Source organism: Typopeltis vanoorti, chromosome 3 (assembly GCF_054136105.1).
Source record: "Typopeltis vanoorti isolate ZY-2024b chromosome 3, IOZ_Tvanoo_1.0, whole genome shotgun sequence".
Lineage (NCBI taxonomy): Eukaryota > Metazoa > Arthropoda > Arachnida > Uropygi > Thelyphonidae > Typopeltis > Typopeltis vanoorti.
Window position 1 is genome coordinate 31,231,790 of NC_143551.1, and position 17,158 is coordinate 31,248,947.

A 17,158-nucleotide genomic window follows, 5' to 3' on the forward strand; every position below is an offset into this window, starting at 1 on the left:
AAGGTGGTAAGATATTCTGGAGGTTGTTGAAGAAGCTTAGAAATCCAGGAAAGAGTGCTATAAAAGGAGTTAGAGATAATCAAGGTGATATGAAAACCCGAGAAAAAGATATCTTTGAAGTATGGAGTAATTGCTTCGAGAAATTGCTGAATGAAACAAGCAGTGATAGCACAGAAGTAAGAAACACTCAACAGGCATACAGTCAGGAATACATATCCATGTATTACTGATCGAATATCATAGATGATATTCGACCAGGAATGCTGAAGTATGTTGGTATAAAAGTCTTACGGTGGGTGCATTGCATAGTTCAGAAGGCCTGAACAGAGGGACGAATTCCTGATGATTGGAGTAGAGCTCTAATAGTACCTATATATAAAAAGGAAAATAAAACTGAATGTGAGAATTACAGAGGGATTTCCCTACTGAGTGTTCTGGGCAAGATTTATGTCAGTACACTTGAGAAACTGTTGAGAAGAATTGCTGAAGAAAAGCTTGGTGAAGATTCAGGCCAAATATATGCTGTCAGGATCAGATCTTCACTTTACGACAAATAGTTGAGAAATCATGGGAATATAACAAACATCTGTATTTAATTTTTGTCGATCTGGAAAAGGCATACGACAGGGTGCCAAGAGAGAAGCTATTCAATATGCTACAGTTATATGGTGTCAATGGGGGCATTATATCAAGCAACACTTAGTCTTTATTTGAGTTGCAAGTCAGCAGTTAGAATTGAAGGAAGTACAGGAAGATGGTTTAATGTTAAATCTGGTGTGAGACAAGGATGTACATTATCCCCTCTGTTATTCATTATCTATATGGATCACATTATGAAAGAAAGTGGTATTAAACATGATATCAGAATTGGAGATCTTAATGTCAACTCTTTGCTTTATGCGGATGATGTTATACTTCTGAATAAATCCGCTACTAGTTTGCAAGATTCCCTGACCAAATTGAATAACTGTTGTAATAGATATGGTATGAAGGTCAGCAATGAAAAAGACAAAGACTATGAAAATAGGTAGAATCGTTGAAAATATCAGCTGTGTTTTGAATGGGGAACCTGTGGAACAAGTAAAATATTTCAGCTACTTAGGCACGATTTTTAGTGAAAGTGCTAAATTAAATATCGAAATAGACAACAGAATCAACAAAGTTGGTTTGGTAGGAAGTCAATTGAATAAATTCATTTGGAATAAGAGAGAAATTAGTCGGGACACTAAATTAGCTGTATACAAGCAGTGTTCAAACCAGTTTTAACCTGTTAACATACAAAGACGTCTGTGACAAGTCTTTTGTTTGTTGCACCAAAATTGATTTTGACGTATCGCAGACATTACGAAGTTCGCGTCAATTTCAAACGAATTTCATACAAACATTTTTGTGACATGTATTTTGTTTATTTCACCAAAATTGATTTTGATGTATCGCAGACGTTAGAAAGTTCACGTCAATTTCAAACGAATTTAGAGTTAACATACAAAGACTTTTTGACGTGTCTTTTGTTTATTGCACAAAAATTGATTTTGATGTTACGAAGTTCGCGTAAATTTCAAACTAATTTAGGGTGTTAGGCAGTGAATATATATGCATATAAACTCTATTCGCTATTTAGTTTGTGTTGCAATTTATTATCGTCCTTAATATGTCTGCAAATATTTATAATATGTTAGCCAAAGGTGATATTGAAAGCGGAGCGGACAGTTTGTATAAAAACAGCGAGACAAATTTATATCATCAAAGTGATGGCATTTTTGACTTGTCAAGGGACCTATAGCAGTACCATTAATCTGTTTGTAGATTTTTCCTCCCTGTGTAAAGTAACCTGCATTCATAGTAAATTTAAATAATTCAAAAATATCAGATATCAAAAAATTTAGACTTGATTAAATCGAGAGCGTTTATAAGTGGTACATTCGTAAATAAAGAAGTGACATCAAAACTAACCATTATGTCTGAATTTTTTAGGATAGGACTAAACTAGTGTTTTAAAATGGACTGAAAGTTTTTACGAAAGTAGAGGAGTTGCCAGTAAGGGGATCAAGTGACTTGGCTAAATGCTGGGCCAGTTTATATGTGGGACTATCTATGCTATCGACTATGGGGCGTAGGGAGATATTAGTTTTGTGGATTTTTGGTAATCCATAAATACTGGGTGGTTTAACATGAATTGGTTTTATTGTTTAGATGATTTCTTTGGGCCAGGCCATCACTTTTTTTTTAGTAATTTTTGCATTTATTTCCTTTGAGACATAGTGGGGTTCAATGTAAAATTCGATATGTGGAACTGTCACATAGGAGATTTTGCATTTTTCTGTTATAATCTTCTTGATTCATGATAACTGTTGCATTTCCTTTATCGTCTTTTGTAATAATAATATTTTTATTCTTATATAACTTTTTTAAGGCAGTAATTATTTGATTACATGGCATACTGCTTTTTGGAGGTTTACCCTTGTTTAGAATACTTGCTATATCTAGATGCATCTAAATATAACAAATATGGTTGCATTAATTTGTCGAAAATTTGGGAGACTGTTATCCTTAGAGAAACTCCCACATAGCTGGTGTTTTTTTTTCTTTTTTTTCTTCTTCTTTTGTTAGAGGGCCCTAAAAATAGGACTTTAGATCTTTTGTCCATTGCAATTATATTGCTTCACTCACTCTCTGTCGCGTGTACAAGTGTTTTGTTCTCTGACGATGCTGAGTTGAAATTCAGTGAAATATAAGCAGTTAATAAAACATTATTGTTGTTGGTAGTGTTAATACCATTAAAAAATAAGTCATGAGTGAAACTTGAAATAATCAAAGAGAAAACCTGGCTGGACTTCTTCCAAAACTTATGGCAAGATAGTAACGAATCTGAAACTGACATAATGCTAACTATACAGTAGAAGAAATACATTACATGAAATCTAACAAGCAATACAGCAAAGCAAATCAGGAAAATCCCCTGGAGCAGAGGGAATAAATATTGAACATATAAAATATATGACCATTCTATTCATCAAACAACTTTTAAAATTATTTAACAATATCTGGCAGCAAGGAAAAATTCCAGAAAGTTGGAATAAGGCAATTATCATTCCAATATTTAAAAAAGGCCATGAGTACAACTGTGAAGAAAAACTAAAGGAGTAAGTCTTTTAAATACTGGTTATAAATTATATGCACAAATGTTAACTTCTAAACTTAAATCATAAGTGGAAGATAAACTTTGCAAAGAACAAATTGGCTTCTGAAAAGAACAATCATGCATTGACCCAGCTTTTATATTAAAAATCTTCATGGAAAACATTACACATACAACCCAGAAACACACACACACAGCATTTGTAGTCTACCAGAAGGCCTTTGACAGAGTATTAAGGAATAAACTGTGGACTGTACTCAAGAATCTAAACATTCCAAATCAGCTGCTTGCTGCAATAATTAACATGTATCTGGACAACCAAATAGTTATAAAAATCGATGAAAAAGTTACAGAATGGAAAGCAGTAAACAGAGGTGTCTGTCAAGGATGTCCAATATCACCCCTCTTATTTAATATATATATATAGATGAAACATTAAAGAAATGGAATAAAAATATAAAACTGGCATTTAAACTGGAGTGTAGAACTATACTTAATATCCTTTTGTGCGCAGATGACCAGATTTTGTGTGCAGATGACAAGAAACGAAGATGAACTCCAAAGATCAATATACGCCTTAAATGTAAGTGAGGGAAAAAAAAAAAAAATTGGAATGAAAATATCAACAGACAAAACAAAAATCATGGCTTTTGAAGGACCATCCTCAATCAGAAGTAAAAAATCATGATTGAAAATAAAATTTTAGAACAAATTAACAGCTTTAAATAACTTGAGTGTGCGTGCTGTATCATATACAAAAGAAGCTGACATTGACATCAAAATTTTGAACTTTCTAAAGATAACAGGAATGATCAATAATATTTTCAAACCTAACCAAGTTCAAAAGCATACAAAAATAAGAGTTTGTAAAGTTTTGGCAAGACCTTCTCCACTGCACAGAAGTGAATTATGCACCATAAAACTGCAGGAAAAAAAAAAAGAATAGAAACTGGAGAAATAAAATTCCTGCAAAGGATAGCAGGCTAAACTCTCTGTGATAAAAGAAAGAAAGAATGAATCACAGAAATATGTAAAGAACTAGGCTGCTTAGAAGGATAAAAGAGAATAGTGTGATAGGAAGGGTGGTCAGCATGTTGCCTAGGTATGACTGTGGTGAAATGAGGCAGAGAGCAAGGATTATGAATGATATGCTGGCTGAAATGTGTGAGGAGACGAGTGCAGTTTGTTAATGTGTGGAATGAGTTTGAGGGACGAAGTGAGCTGTATGGGAGCGATGGGTTGCATTTGAGTGGTTATGGTGTGAATCGCTTGGAGAGACTGCTGCTGGAAGGTAGAAAAGTGAATAGATTGAGAGAGAATAAATCAGATCAAGCAGGAAGTGATGTGGAAGAGCAGGAGAGTAAGTTAGGAGAGATTGAAGAGGTGGTTATGAATGAGGAAGTGAGTGGTATGAGTATAGAAAATGTGAGAATGGGTGTGCAAGAGGAAAAGGAAAACGGGGAGGCTCGGGGTGGACATGGGTACACAGCATGAGAAAGGTGGATGCTCCAAGAAGAGATGAGAGCATGTATAGAAAGGAATGCGATGACCTGGGATAAAGAGGAAACAGTTGGAATTGAAAAGGGTTTTAAAATGAAGAAGCAGAAAGGGAAATGGCCACAAGGAGGGTGACTTGGTTGTGAGAGTAGCTAAAGAGAGGTATGAACAGCAGTTAGCTAATGAAGCCAAAAAGAATCCTAAGGAGTTCTTTCGATATGTAGCCAGCAAAAGAAAGAATGATTATGGAAGGATGACATTGATTGGAGTAAATGGTATAAAGCAGCTATTGCAGAATGTGTGGTGGAGATACTTAATTAGCAGTTCATACAGGTCTTTCAATCTTGTGAATGTGACTTCATGGAGAGATTGAGAGCAGTAGATGATGGGGTAGAGAGACTGACTGTAAGTGAGCAAGAGGTGTATGGGGAGTTTAGTAAACTAGATGTAAATAAGGCTGTGGGACTTGATAATATATCGCCACATATTCTGAAGGAATGTGCCAGGGAGTTGATACCTGTCTTGACATATTTTTTTAATACGTGTCTTGCACTCGGTCAAGTCCCTAAGGAGGGCAAGATTGTGCCACTTTATAAAGGCGGTGATTGAACTCGAGCATTAAACTATAGGTCTATCCGTGTGTCAGGTGTTGTGGTTAAGTTGTTGGAGAAGCTTGTGAGAACTAGGATCCAGAGTTTGTTTGACAACAATGGTATCATCTTTGATGGACAGCATGGATTTGCTAAAGGGAGGTCATATTTTAGTAATCTACTTACTTATTACAATAAAGTGACTGCTTCCTTGGACAGAGGAGAAGGATACATAGTGATATACTTGGATTTCGCAAAGGCTTTTGATAAAGTACCTCATGATAAATTGATAGTCAAACTGGAGTGTATGGGGTTGAATATTAGACTAATGCATTGGATTGGAGATTGGCTGTCTGATAGGTATCAACAAGTTGTGTATGGGGGAGCGATGTCAAGGAAAAGGAAAGTCACTAATGGAGTGCCTCGGGGATCTGTTTTTAGGGCCATTACTGTTTAACTTGTATGTTAATGATATAGGTGAAGATTTGGATGGAGGTATTCAGTTGTTTGCAGATGATGCGAAGTTGGGACGAACCATGAAGAGTAGTGAAGATGTTGTGACCTTGCAGGAAGACTTGAATAAATTGAGTGATTGGGCATGGAAATGGGAATGTGAGTTCAATGCTGCAAAATGTGAGGTTGGAAAACAAAGATGGGATGCAGAATTTATGCTTAGCGAGAATATATTGTTGGAGGTAGAGGAAGTAAGAGATCTGGGAGTGATAGTGGATAAGGTTCTAAAATTTAGGGGACACATCGCCAAAATTGTGAAGACAACACAAAGGCTTCTGGGAATGATGCAGAGGACACTGACGTGTAGAAGTAGGGAGATTCTTGTTCCGTTGTATAAGGCTTTGATTAGGCCACACATGGACTATTGTGCCCAGATTTGGTCACCTGGTTTTCAGAATGATGAAGAGATGTCGGAAAGGGTCCAAAGGTGACTGACTAAGGTAGTTTCTGATCTCTGGAATGTTGAGTATGAGGAAAGATTGAGGAGATGCAATTTGCAGAGTCTGGTGGACAGGAGGAAGATGGGAGATATGATAGAAATCTACAAGTTGGTAAGGGGTTGTTATAAGATCAATGGTGGAGAAGTTCTACAGAGAATAGCGGGAGATCAGGGGAGAACCAGAGGTCATCCCTGGAAACTGTATAAAGAGGGTATGAGTAGAGGAGTGAGAGGCAGGTTTTATTCGTGCAGAGTTGTAAATGATTGGAATGCCTTGCCTGAGAGTGTGGTGTCTGCAGGGAAATTGAATGTGTTCAAAGCACGGTATGATGAGCCGTGTGTATGATAAAAGGACCTCGCAGATGAGTCTTTGACTCCATGAGGTCTTGGGTAATAATAATCTTCTTCTTTTACTACGTGTTATTCCCGCTTCCCATGCAGGGTCCGCGTGTTACTTTAGATGCGACTTCTTGTTAGTACTACTCTCTTGGGTAATAATAATAATAATTAAAATTAGACTCAGTATTTGACAAAGTATATGAATACCAAAAGAAGTGGATTGAACATATTGAAAGAATGGATTGTTCAAGACTATCCCCCCAAAAATACTCCAATACCCCTCACTCAGTTGGAGGATGTAGAAGTCAGAGATGACTGAGAAAAAGATGAAATTAGACTGGAACATGCCACTGGATCAAAATACTTGAAAGGATGATGATAATTATAGCTGGAGATCTTAATGCCAAAATAGAAATGAAAAAAATTAATGATATAGAAGAGAAATTGGAAAATCAGCAGTAAATAAAAATGGAAAATGACTCGTTGATTATATAATAATTTAAAAAATAATGAATACATGAGTGCAAGAAGACAAAAATCACTAATAGACTATAGCAATAATAGTCAATGAAACTAATAATAACTATTTAGAAAAAATACAAGACGATAAAGATATTGAGACAAAATCGAATGATATTAAATAAATTACATTGCAGCATATGAAAGTTTATGGATATATAAGAAATGCCATAAAAAAATTATGTATATGGGACAACGAAATAAAAAAACAATAATCGAAATTAAAAAGCTAGCCTTTAAAAGATGATTAAGTGGTAAAAAACAAAAAAGATGAAATTGAATATATATATATATATATATATATATATATATATATAAGCAAAAGAGAAACCAGAAAGAGACAAAGGAAAGCTGGGAAATATTTGTATCATACCTAGAAAACACTATATCCAAAATAAGACCCAGTGTCTATAAAATAGTGAAGCATATGAATGCGATATAAAAGAAACTGCAAATATAAATTGTAAAATAAAATAAAAAAATATAAAAAATAACGAATAAACAAAATATATGGAAAAGTTACTTATTGGTATAATACCACTACAGAGAGTCTTGGAAATTAGATAGTCATGAGAGGAATAGGGAAAATGTGTGTGAAAGTTCAGCTTGCAAAATGATTTAAATGATATAAGAATGAAAGAATTAGCCTCCTGCTCTTTAAGAAACGTATCAACAGGCTACATTTTTCTCCTTAATCATTTGTCCACATGTGGCATTGTGGTGTTATAGGTCTTATGACTTTGCATGTAGGGTAAACATTTAAAAAAAAAAAAAGAAGAAAATAAAAAATGATAATTCAGCAGTAGAAGATGGGATAAACTCTGAACTATATAAATGTGCTGGAAAAAAATTTCATCAGAGATTAAAATTTTTAAATAAAAATATATACAAATTGACAAATCCCAGTAGAATGAAATACCAGTAATATTAAATTTTAAATATAGTATCTATATTTAAAAAAAAAAAAAAAGGGATAAAAGAAAACTTGCTGCTATTTAAAGAGGTATTAGTTTACATGGTTATGCATCTGACAAAGGGATGGAAATGAGAAATATACACTGTGAGGTTGGGCCTTTTTAGCGTGTCTGGGGGAGGGAAAAGAGAATATTCTTAGAGACCAAACAGAATGCATATCTAATTAAAAAAAAGGCCAGATGGTAATTTGTTATGTGTATATATATATGCCAGGAGCATTGGAAACAAAGTAACTGGGATCGAGTGTAAAAGATATAGTATTTTTAGGAATGACAGAAGAGATAGGAGTGGGGGGAGGTACTACTGATGTTATTAGATGATTGAGTTCCAGTTAGGGTAGATACACATGAACAATAAGGGTAATGTCCTGTGTAACAGTGAGTTTGAGGCTATTTGGTGTGAAATGGAGGAAATCGGTGTGCAATATATGGTGGGGTGTTGTTGCAGACATAGCGGTTCAGTTTGAAGGGGACAATGAAATGCATTGGCAGTTTACCATGATCGGTATTAAACTAGTGATCATTATGGGTGACTTTAATTATTTAAATATTGATTGGGTAGAAGAGATTATGATTTCCATATTATATAAAAAATACAAAAAATTAATTAATAAAAATAGAAAAAAGATCCTTTGCCCACCCATTGGTACTAATATACTGTAGATTTCCAACCGTGTGCAGGTGGGAGCCTCATAAAAAAAATAAAATAAAAAGTTTGAGCAGAATTAGATATGTGAACAGATGGCATCGGTTCCAGAACCATATTAAAAATTAATATATTCAAAGGAACTTTATATAACCTTCCAGAATGTGTGAGTCCAACTAATCTATAATACCATAGTCACTTAAACTGAATTAGACAAGCTGCATCTGCTTTGCTAATTTTGTGATGCTGGAATGGTAGTAAGATGATGATCCAGAGGGCAATCAAGGTTCTAGCCAAATTGTAAGATTTGATATGATTGCAGATATAGTGTGCACACACATACAACAGATTAATTTGGAAGAAAAGTATTAATAGACAGCTAGTAATGTCAATTTAATTAAGTTGTAGTATTATGATATTGTGTGTTTTATTTGTTCAGGTTTGTTGAATTTGTACTGATGTAAGAGATCAGAATGTGGCAAAAAATGTCTGCCATGTTCAGATGGATAAAATTTACATAAATACAGAAGTATCAGAGCTCAAGCAGAACACCTAATCCAAAAATGGATGGCTGAATTCAAAGAGTGCATCATTATCATATTTAAAAACAGATTTTTTTTCATTTATAGAGTCCAATTGTTATGATGTATTAACTATAATTATAACAATATACACTAATCATCATTTCTTGAGGCTACATATCAGGATTCAAAATTGCAGCCTGTTAGTTCAAAAGCAGATATACTATCACTCAGGTTGAAAGTAAAATGATATCTAAAAGGATGATACTATTTAATTTCATGATTTACTGTTCTCTTCATCTTTCTATATACACTTTACATCTTACTCATGAAATTGTAGAATAATAAAGAAATTATAAAATTTTACTATTTTTAGGAAGAGATAAGGAGATCAGCATGTCAAAAGGTGGGAGTAAAGACAAGGAAAAGACATTTCCTGAGAAAGTAAAGGAATTCTTTGGCTTTACCAAGGGGTCTATATCATCACCACCTAATCACAAAGTCGAAGAATTTATATTAAGTCTCGAGGTCTTAAAAGTAAGGAAAAAGTTATTTTTCAGATAATTTATATATATCATCATCATCATCAAATTCCTGCCATGTACCCTCAAGGGGTGTACAGGATATGACAGTACTACATGAAAAATTACATCATTACTAACTTCCTATCTATAATTTTCCTCCAAATCAGTCTGTTACTTATCAAAACTCCAACATTATCAGATCTTATATTTCTATCGTCTAAGGCACTTTGTACCGTATCAATCCACCTATATCTTGGTCTTCCTCTGGGTCGTTTTCCTGCCAACCTGGCAGAGAACACTTGTTTTGCTAATCTTTCCTCTCCCATTCTATTTAAGTGACCATACCATCTGAGATTAGCTCTGCTAACGCATTCCTGGATGCTGACAATGTCAAGTTCTTTCCTAATATCCTCATTTTTAATATGATATTGCCATTGATGCCATCTGTTCACGCCTCTAATCTTTCTCAGGACTCTCATATCTGCGGTCTCTAGTCTTTGGTCAAGTGTTTTACTTCTGACCCAGCTCTCAGATCCATAAGTTAAAATTGGTTTGAACACTGTCTTGTATACAGCTAATTTAGTGTTCCGACTAATTTCTTTTTATTCCATATGAATTTATTCAATTGACTTCCCGCCATACCAGCTTTGCTGATTCTGTTGTCTATTTCTATATTTAGTTTACCATCTTCAGTAAAAATTGTGCCTAACTGGCTGAAATGTTTTACTTGTTCCACAGGTTCTCCATTCACAACACAGTTGACATTTTCAACAATTCTGCCTATTTTCATTGTCTTTGTCTTTTTATTGCTGACATTCATACCATATCTATTACAACAGCTATTCAATTTAGTCGGAGAATCTTGCAGACTTGTAGCGGATTTATTTAGAAGTATAACATCATCTGCATAAAGCAAAGAGCTGACATTAACATCTCCAATTTTGATATCAGGTTTAATACCACATTCCTTCATAATGTGATCCATATAGATAATGAATAACAGAGGGGATAATCTACATCCTTGTCTCACACCAGATTTAACATTAAACCATCTTCCTGTACTTCCTTCAATTCTAACTGCTGACTCACAACTCAAATAAAGACTAAGTATTGCTTGATATAATGCCCCATTGACACCATATAACTGCAGCGTATTGAATAGCTTCTCTCTTGGCACCTTGTCATATGCCTTTTCCAAATCGACAAAACTTAAATACAGATCTTTGTTATATTCCCATGCTTTCTCGACTATTTGCCGTAAAGTGAAGATCTGATCCTGACAGCCTCTATTTGGCCTGAATCCAGCTTGTTCTTCACCAAGCTTTTCTTCCACAAATCTTCTCAACCGTTTCTCAAGTATACTTGCATAGATCTTGCCAGGAACACTCAGTAGGGAAATACCTCTGTAATTCTCACATTCAGTTTTATTTCCCTTTTTATATATGGGTACTATGAGAGCTCTACTCCAATCATCGGGAATTCGTCCCTCTGTCCAGGCTTTCTGAACTATGCAGTGCAGCCACTGTAAGACTCTTATACCACCATACTTCAGCATTTCTGGTCGAATATCATCTACTCCTGCTGCCTTTCCACATTTCAAGCCTTTAATGGCTTTTTTCTACTTCAAGTATGGATATGTATTCCTGACTGCATGACTGGTCAGTGTTTTTTATCACTGTGCTGTCATCACTGCTTGTTTCATTTAGCATTTTTTCAAAGTAATTACTCCATACTTTAAGGATATCTTTTTCTCCTGTTTTCATGTCACCTTTGTCATCTCTAATTCCTTTTACAGCACTCTTTCCTCCATTCCTAAGCTTCTTCAACAACCTCCAGAATATTTTGCCACCTTCTTGATATTTATTTTCTATATTCTTGCCAAAGTCCTCCCATGACTTTTGTTTAGCTAGTTTTACACACTGTTTAGCTTTCTTACATTTGTCTCTGTATTCTGTAAGAGTAAAAGCTGACTTATTTGCCAGGAACTTTTGATATGCTTTCTTCTTTTCCTTCACTGCCTCTTTAACTTCCTGTGTCCACCAGGGAGTTCTGATTTTTTTATCCTTGCACACAACCTCACCACATGCCTCTCTGGCAGAATCAATCAATGTTTCCTTCAGAGTTTGCCACTGAATCTCCAAGGTTTGATTCCTGTTCTCAAACTCTTTCATTTTCTTTTCAATAATATATCTGTATTTTAGTCTACAGTTCACATCTGAGAGCTGCTCAACTTTTATTCGCTTTAAAACTTTCTTACATGTTATTCTTTTCAATATGAAATTCAATTTTATCCTGCTCAAGACTAAATAGTGATCACTTCCAATTTCAAATCCTCTGTACACTCTGGTGTCCTGCACCAGGGAGAAAACATCACTATCAACAATAACATAGTCAATGAGACTTTTCTTATTCCTAGCCTCTTCTCTCCATGTAAATTTGTGCACATTTTTATGTTGGAACATGGTGTTAGTAATAACCAATCCATGTCCTGAGCAGAAATCCAACAGATATTTGCCATTATTATTAGCTTTGCTCTTTTCTCCAAATTTTCCAAAAATATTTTTTTATGTCTCACAATCATTTCCTACTCTGCTATTTAGATCCCCAACAAGGACCAACTTTTTCTTTTTCATTGTGTCAGTTGCTTTTTCTAAAGCCTCAAAAAATTCCTCCACTTCTACCTTAGTAGAACCTTCTGTGGGACCATAGGCACAAATAAATCTCATTGTCCAGTTCCCCATTCTCATATTTGCCCACATTACTCTACTTGAGACTGACTGCCATTCAAGAAGATTAGCCTCGTATTTTGTGTTAAATACTATGGCTACTCCTTCTTTTCCTTGATTGTCATTGCCTGAATATAACATTTTGTATTTATTGCTCAGAAAGATCTCATCAGTTTTGGTCTTTTTTGTTTCAGTCACCCCTATTATGTCGATCTGGTACTTATCTAATTCCTCAGCTAGCTCCATTTCTTTGCCATTCAGGCTTCTTACGTTGATAGTACCGATCTTTAACTCTGGTGATGTTGAGTTGGGGTTTGTTTTCAGATTTGCTCCGGTAGCTGACTTTTCGCTGTTCGCCCTGGTTCCCTGGCGAAAACAACGGGGGCCTTGTTTAACCGGGCGACGCCCCAGCCGGCATGAAATTTTGTCATGTTGTACCATCATTGTATATTTTGGTTTAACCAATAAGAATACAATTTGGTCGGCTAAATCCCAAATTGCCAGCCCATCCTTGTTCGTTCAGTATCAAAGTAGATACCCAACAGGGTGCACCACGAGAAGGTGAGGATTGGACATTAGGTCAGAAGCCCTGGTCGTTTCTCCGCATTCCTTTAAAGGCTATGTGGAGGTCTCCTCTCAGTTATACAGCTTTGACCCTTAAGCACCCCATTTATATATATATATATATATATATATATATATATATATATATATATATATATTATTATTATTATTACTACTACTACTACTACTACTATAATTAATTAACAGAATTCACAGTTGAAGAGTAACGAGAAACATAAAACAGCATAATGAAATCTTTGATTGATGAATGAGTCCAATTCAGGTCTTATCCAAAACCAGAGGATTAGGCTATGCATCGTTGGAAAATGTGAGATGTCCCTAAAAGTGCCATTTTGTGAAGTTGAAATAGTGTTATATCTGGTTAAACTTTTCAAGATGTTTCATAAATGCTCTTGGTATTGCTCCTCTGAACATTAGAACTGTTGTTGGTTTCCTGTTCCAAAGTCATTGAATTTCAATGTCCAGATTGCTATAGTTGGTCAGTTTTTCAAGCACTTTTTCATTTACTGTACTATCCTTTGGTATTTCCACATCAGTAAACCACACATGTTGTTTTTGACTACAGTGATGTCTGGCATATTATATTCCAGATGTCCATCTGTCTGAATTTTAAAGTTACACAATATCCTTGCATTTTCAATAACTTTTCAACTGTGTATTCCCAAGACGTTTTTGCAAGTTGGGAAATCATATTATTATATAAATCAAGTAGATATTAAGTCCAGCATTATTTCCAAGCTGAATGCAGAAACTCTGAAAGTTTTGTATGGAATTTGACCAGAGAGTTTATGGGAATACACTCGCTGGCATTTACGAGTTGCCCTAGTGCAGACCTTATAGGAGACATGATCACTGCCCAAGCATCCATATATTCGCCTTCTATTGGTCCATTGTGATAAGGTATCACTGGCCTGACAGCTGTTTCAAACTGGTTGGTTCTCCTCAGAGACCAGGCAGAAACCTTAAGAGAGCAAAAACTCACATAAAACTCCGGCGAGCGTATTCCTGTAAGCTCTCTGGTTAAATTTCATACAAAACTCATAGGTTCTGCATTCAGCTTTGAAATAATGCTGGATTTAATATCCACTTCATTTCCATAATTTTTGCATTGCTGAAATGAAGCCTTTTGTCTTTTTATCTTTATTTTAGTAAATACTTTATGCGGTGACTGAGAGTTTGCTTACGAAAAATACACCTCTCCAACACTTCGAGTTCTTTAGTACTGAATGAGAGTTTTTGCTCTCTTATATAAATCCACTTGATTTATGTAATTTTTGCATCGCTGAAATGAAGTCTTTTGGCTCTTTATCTTTATTTGGGAACCATATACTTGCACAAGCTCCAGTGTAAAGCTTTTGCTACTTGATCATACTTTTGTTTATACATTGCTTGTAAATAAGTCGATGGACACCACAGTGTGAGGAACAAATATCCATGGTGCTCATCTTAATAAGATTCAGGACCTTTCACTGCAATGACTGCAGCAATTCTACAGGGCATACTTTCTACAAGTGTGCCCTGTAGGATTCAGAAGCAATCAGTGGACATTTTGGACCATTCTTCCTATAGGAATGTAACGAGGTCTGGGACTGTTGTGATGCAGACATCACTTGACATCTCCTGATGCTCCAGTTCATCCCACAAATGTTCAGTTGGGTTGATATCAGGGCTCTGTTGAGGCCAGTCAAGTGGTGATGCCCAGGTCCACAAACCATGCAGTCACAGCAGCTGCCTTTTGACATGATGCATTGTCTTGCTGAAAGAGACAATGGTCATTTCTGTAGAAATGCAGCAAAGTAGGAAGCAATGCATTATCCAGAATGTTCAGATACCTCTTGGAGTTCAATATTCGTGGCACCACAAACAGAGATCCAAGGCCAAAAAAAAACCCATACCATCACACCACCAATTTCGAAATTCATAGTTGGGGTACACACACTCTAGTAAGAGACGTTCACCTAGCATCTGCCACAACCACAACCACACCTGTCCATCTGCTCAGTAGAGGGCGTAGTATGATTTGTTACTCTATAACACAGCTTTCCAAGTTTCCATCCCACTGTACATGCTCTTTGCATTACCCCACTCATGCTGATTCGGGTAATGTGGGGCTTGCATATTGCACGGTCCTACCATGGAAATTCATGTTGTGAGTCTTGATTCTTAATGTTTTTGTTCAGATTGGTGTTCCAGTCAATGCCTAGAACTCCGCATTCAACTTGTCAGCTGACAAATAGCACTTTTTCATATTATCTTTCATAGCACCTTACAGTCATGTTCGGCGAGTGTAGTAGGTCATCTACTGCGGGCAACATTTGGAAGTGCAGGGCAACTCCTTGCACTTCCATCTCAGTATGATATCAATGATTGTTGACTTGGGATGACACAATTTGCTGAACAGATAGGCCTGCAATGTGGCATCCTAACACAATGCCTCTTTCAAACTCCATCAATTCCCTTCTCACAGCCATTTCACCCAGACACAGTTAGTTGCACTGACTTAGGCGCATCATATTCCTCCAATTTATACTGGCTACAGACATGTGACTCGTTACATGGCACAATGAACCTTGCCCATGGGAGTGTGTGTTGACTTCTTTCGAAACAGTGTATGGTCTGTATGAACAGTCTTGCTGTAAGAACTAATTAATGGTCCACTGTCTCTTTACGAGGGTGGTCCGAAAAGTTCTTGGCCTCGACCATAGATATTGGCACGATTTTTTTTCTCTAATTTGGTACATCTGTCATAAGCAACCATGTGAAATTGCAAGTCATTCTATCAAGTAGTTTGTTTTATACAGCTGTCTGAAGCAAAAGTGTTGTTGTCTGTATTCCTTGAAATGGATAAAATTGAGCATCATGCGGTTATAAAATTCTTTCTTCAAGAATGTATGCATGCATGAATTTTTATATTCATTTATAAAAAAATTATAATGGCATGATACAGTACCATTTAATCTTACAGTATTACCATAAATACATTAATTTTGCTAAATTTGTGTCCTGTATATGTAAAAAATGATGTCCTCAGTTGAGGACATCATGCACTAATACCAACAGACTACAGACATATTTCTATGGAAATGACTTAATCTAAGGAATTTGAAAGACATTACAAGTATGACAAAACAGATTATAAACAATTTATATTTTGCTGAAACACTGCAATGATCAAAATTTGGATTACTTAGTACATACAAAAAAAGTAGAACAATTAGAATTTGCAGTAGAGCTATGTAAATCAAGAACAGCCTTATTCTCTTTGCTTCATTTTGTTTGGAAAGACTGAAAACATTCCGGACAGATTGGAACTTCACATCTACTACAGATGTATCTTGTTTTACTCTTGCAGTGTACATCGCCATTGCAGCTTTTATAGATTTTAGCAATGCCTTTGACAAGGTGTGGAGGCAGAAACTCTTTTCCAAACCTTGTCATATTGGAATAGAAGGGAAAGTTCTTAACTGGATCTATGACTTTTTAAGAAATAGAACAATTCGAGTTAAAATAAATAATACCTTTTCCAAGAAAGTGAAAATAAGGCAGGAACTCCCTCAAGGTAGCATTTTGAGCCCACTCCTTTTTTCCATCTACTTAAATTACTTAGATAAAAATATAAATAAAGAAACAAAGATAGCTATGTTTGCTGATGATTTGGTCCTATTCTCAGCTCACGAAAACCTAAAAACTGCAGAAGGTCACTTAAACAAAGCCATTGAAAGTTTAGCTACATACTGTGAAAACAAAAATATCAAAATTAACCCTACTAAATCAGAAATTGTGATTTTACTATTAATAACCACCTCAGAAAGTGGAGTCCAAAGGTTAAGCTAAACAGTCAACTAATTACATTTAATGAAAACCCCAAATACCTTGGAGTTACTCTGGGTCCATCACTAAGCTTCAATAAACATATCAACAATGTTGCAGTCAGAGCAAAAACAAGACTAAATATCCTGAAAAGTATCTCAGGTAAAGTGTGGGGAGCTGATGCTAAAACATTAAAAGTCGCATATACCTCTATTATCCGTCCCATAATGGAATATGCTTCGCCTATCTGGATGCAAACATCACAAACCAGTTTAGACAAGCTTATAAAAATTCAGAAAAATGCAGCTAAAATCATATGTGGAATAAGGAATACAA

At 35.5% G+C, this 17,158-nt stretch overlaps 1 protein-coding gene across 4 annotated transcripts in view; it reads left to right on the top strand.

Moving 5' to 3' along the window:
- gig (TSC complex subunit tuberin) overlaps nt 1-17,158 on the top strand; it is a 943,661-nt gene that overhangs the window by 74,059 nt on the left and 852,444 nt on the right. For all 4 annotated transcript variants that reach the window (XM_090415521.1, XM_090415523.1, XM_090415524.1 and 1 more), the window contains exon 3: nt 9,554-9,714. In XM_090415521.1, the coding sequence (XP_090271647.1) occupies nt 9,554-9,714 (161 nt within the window). The remainder of the gene's footprint in view (nt 1-9,553; nt 9,715-17,158) is intronic.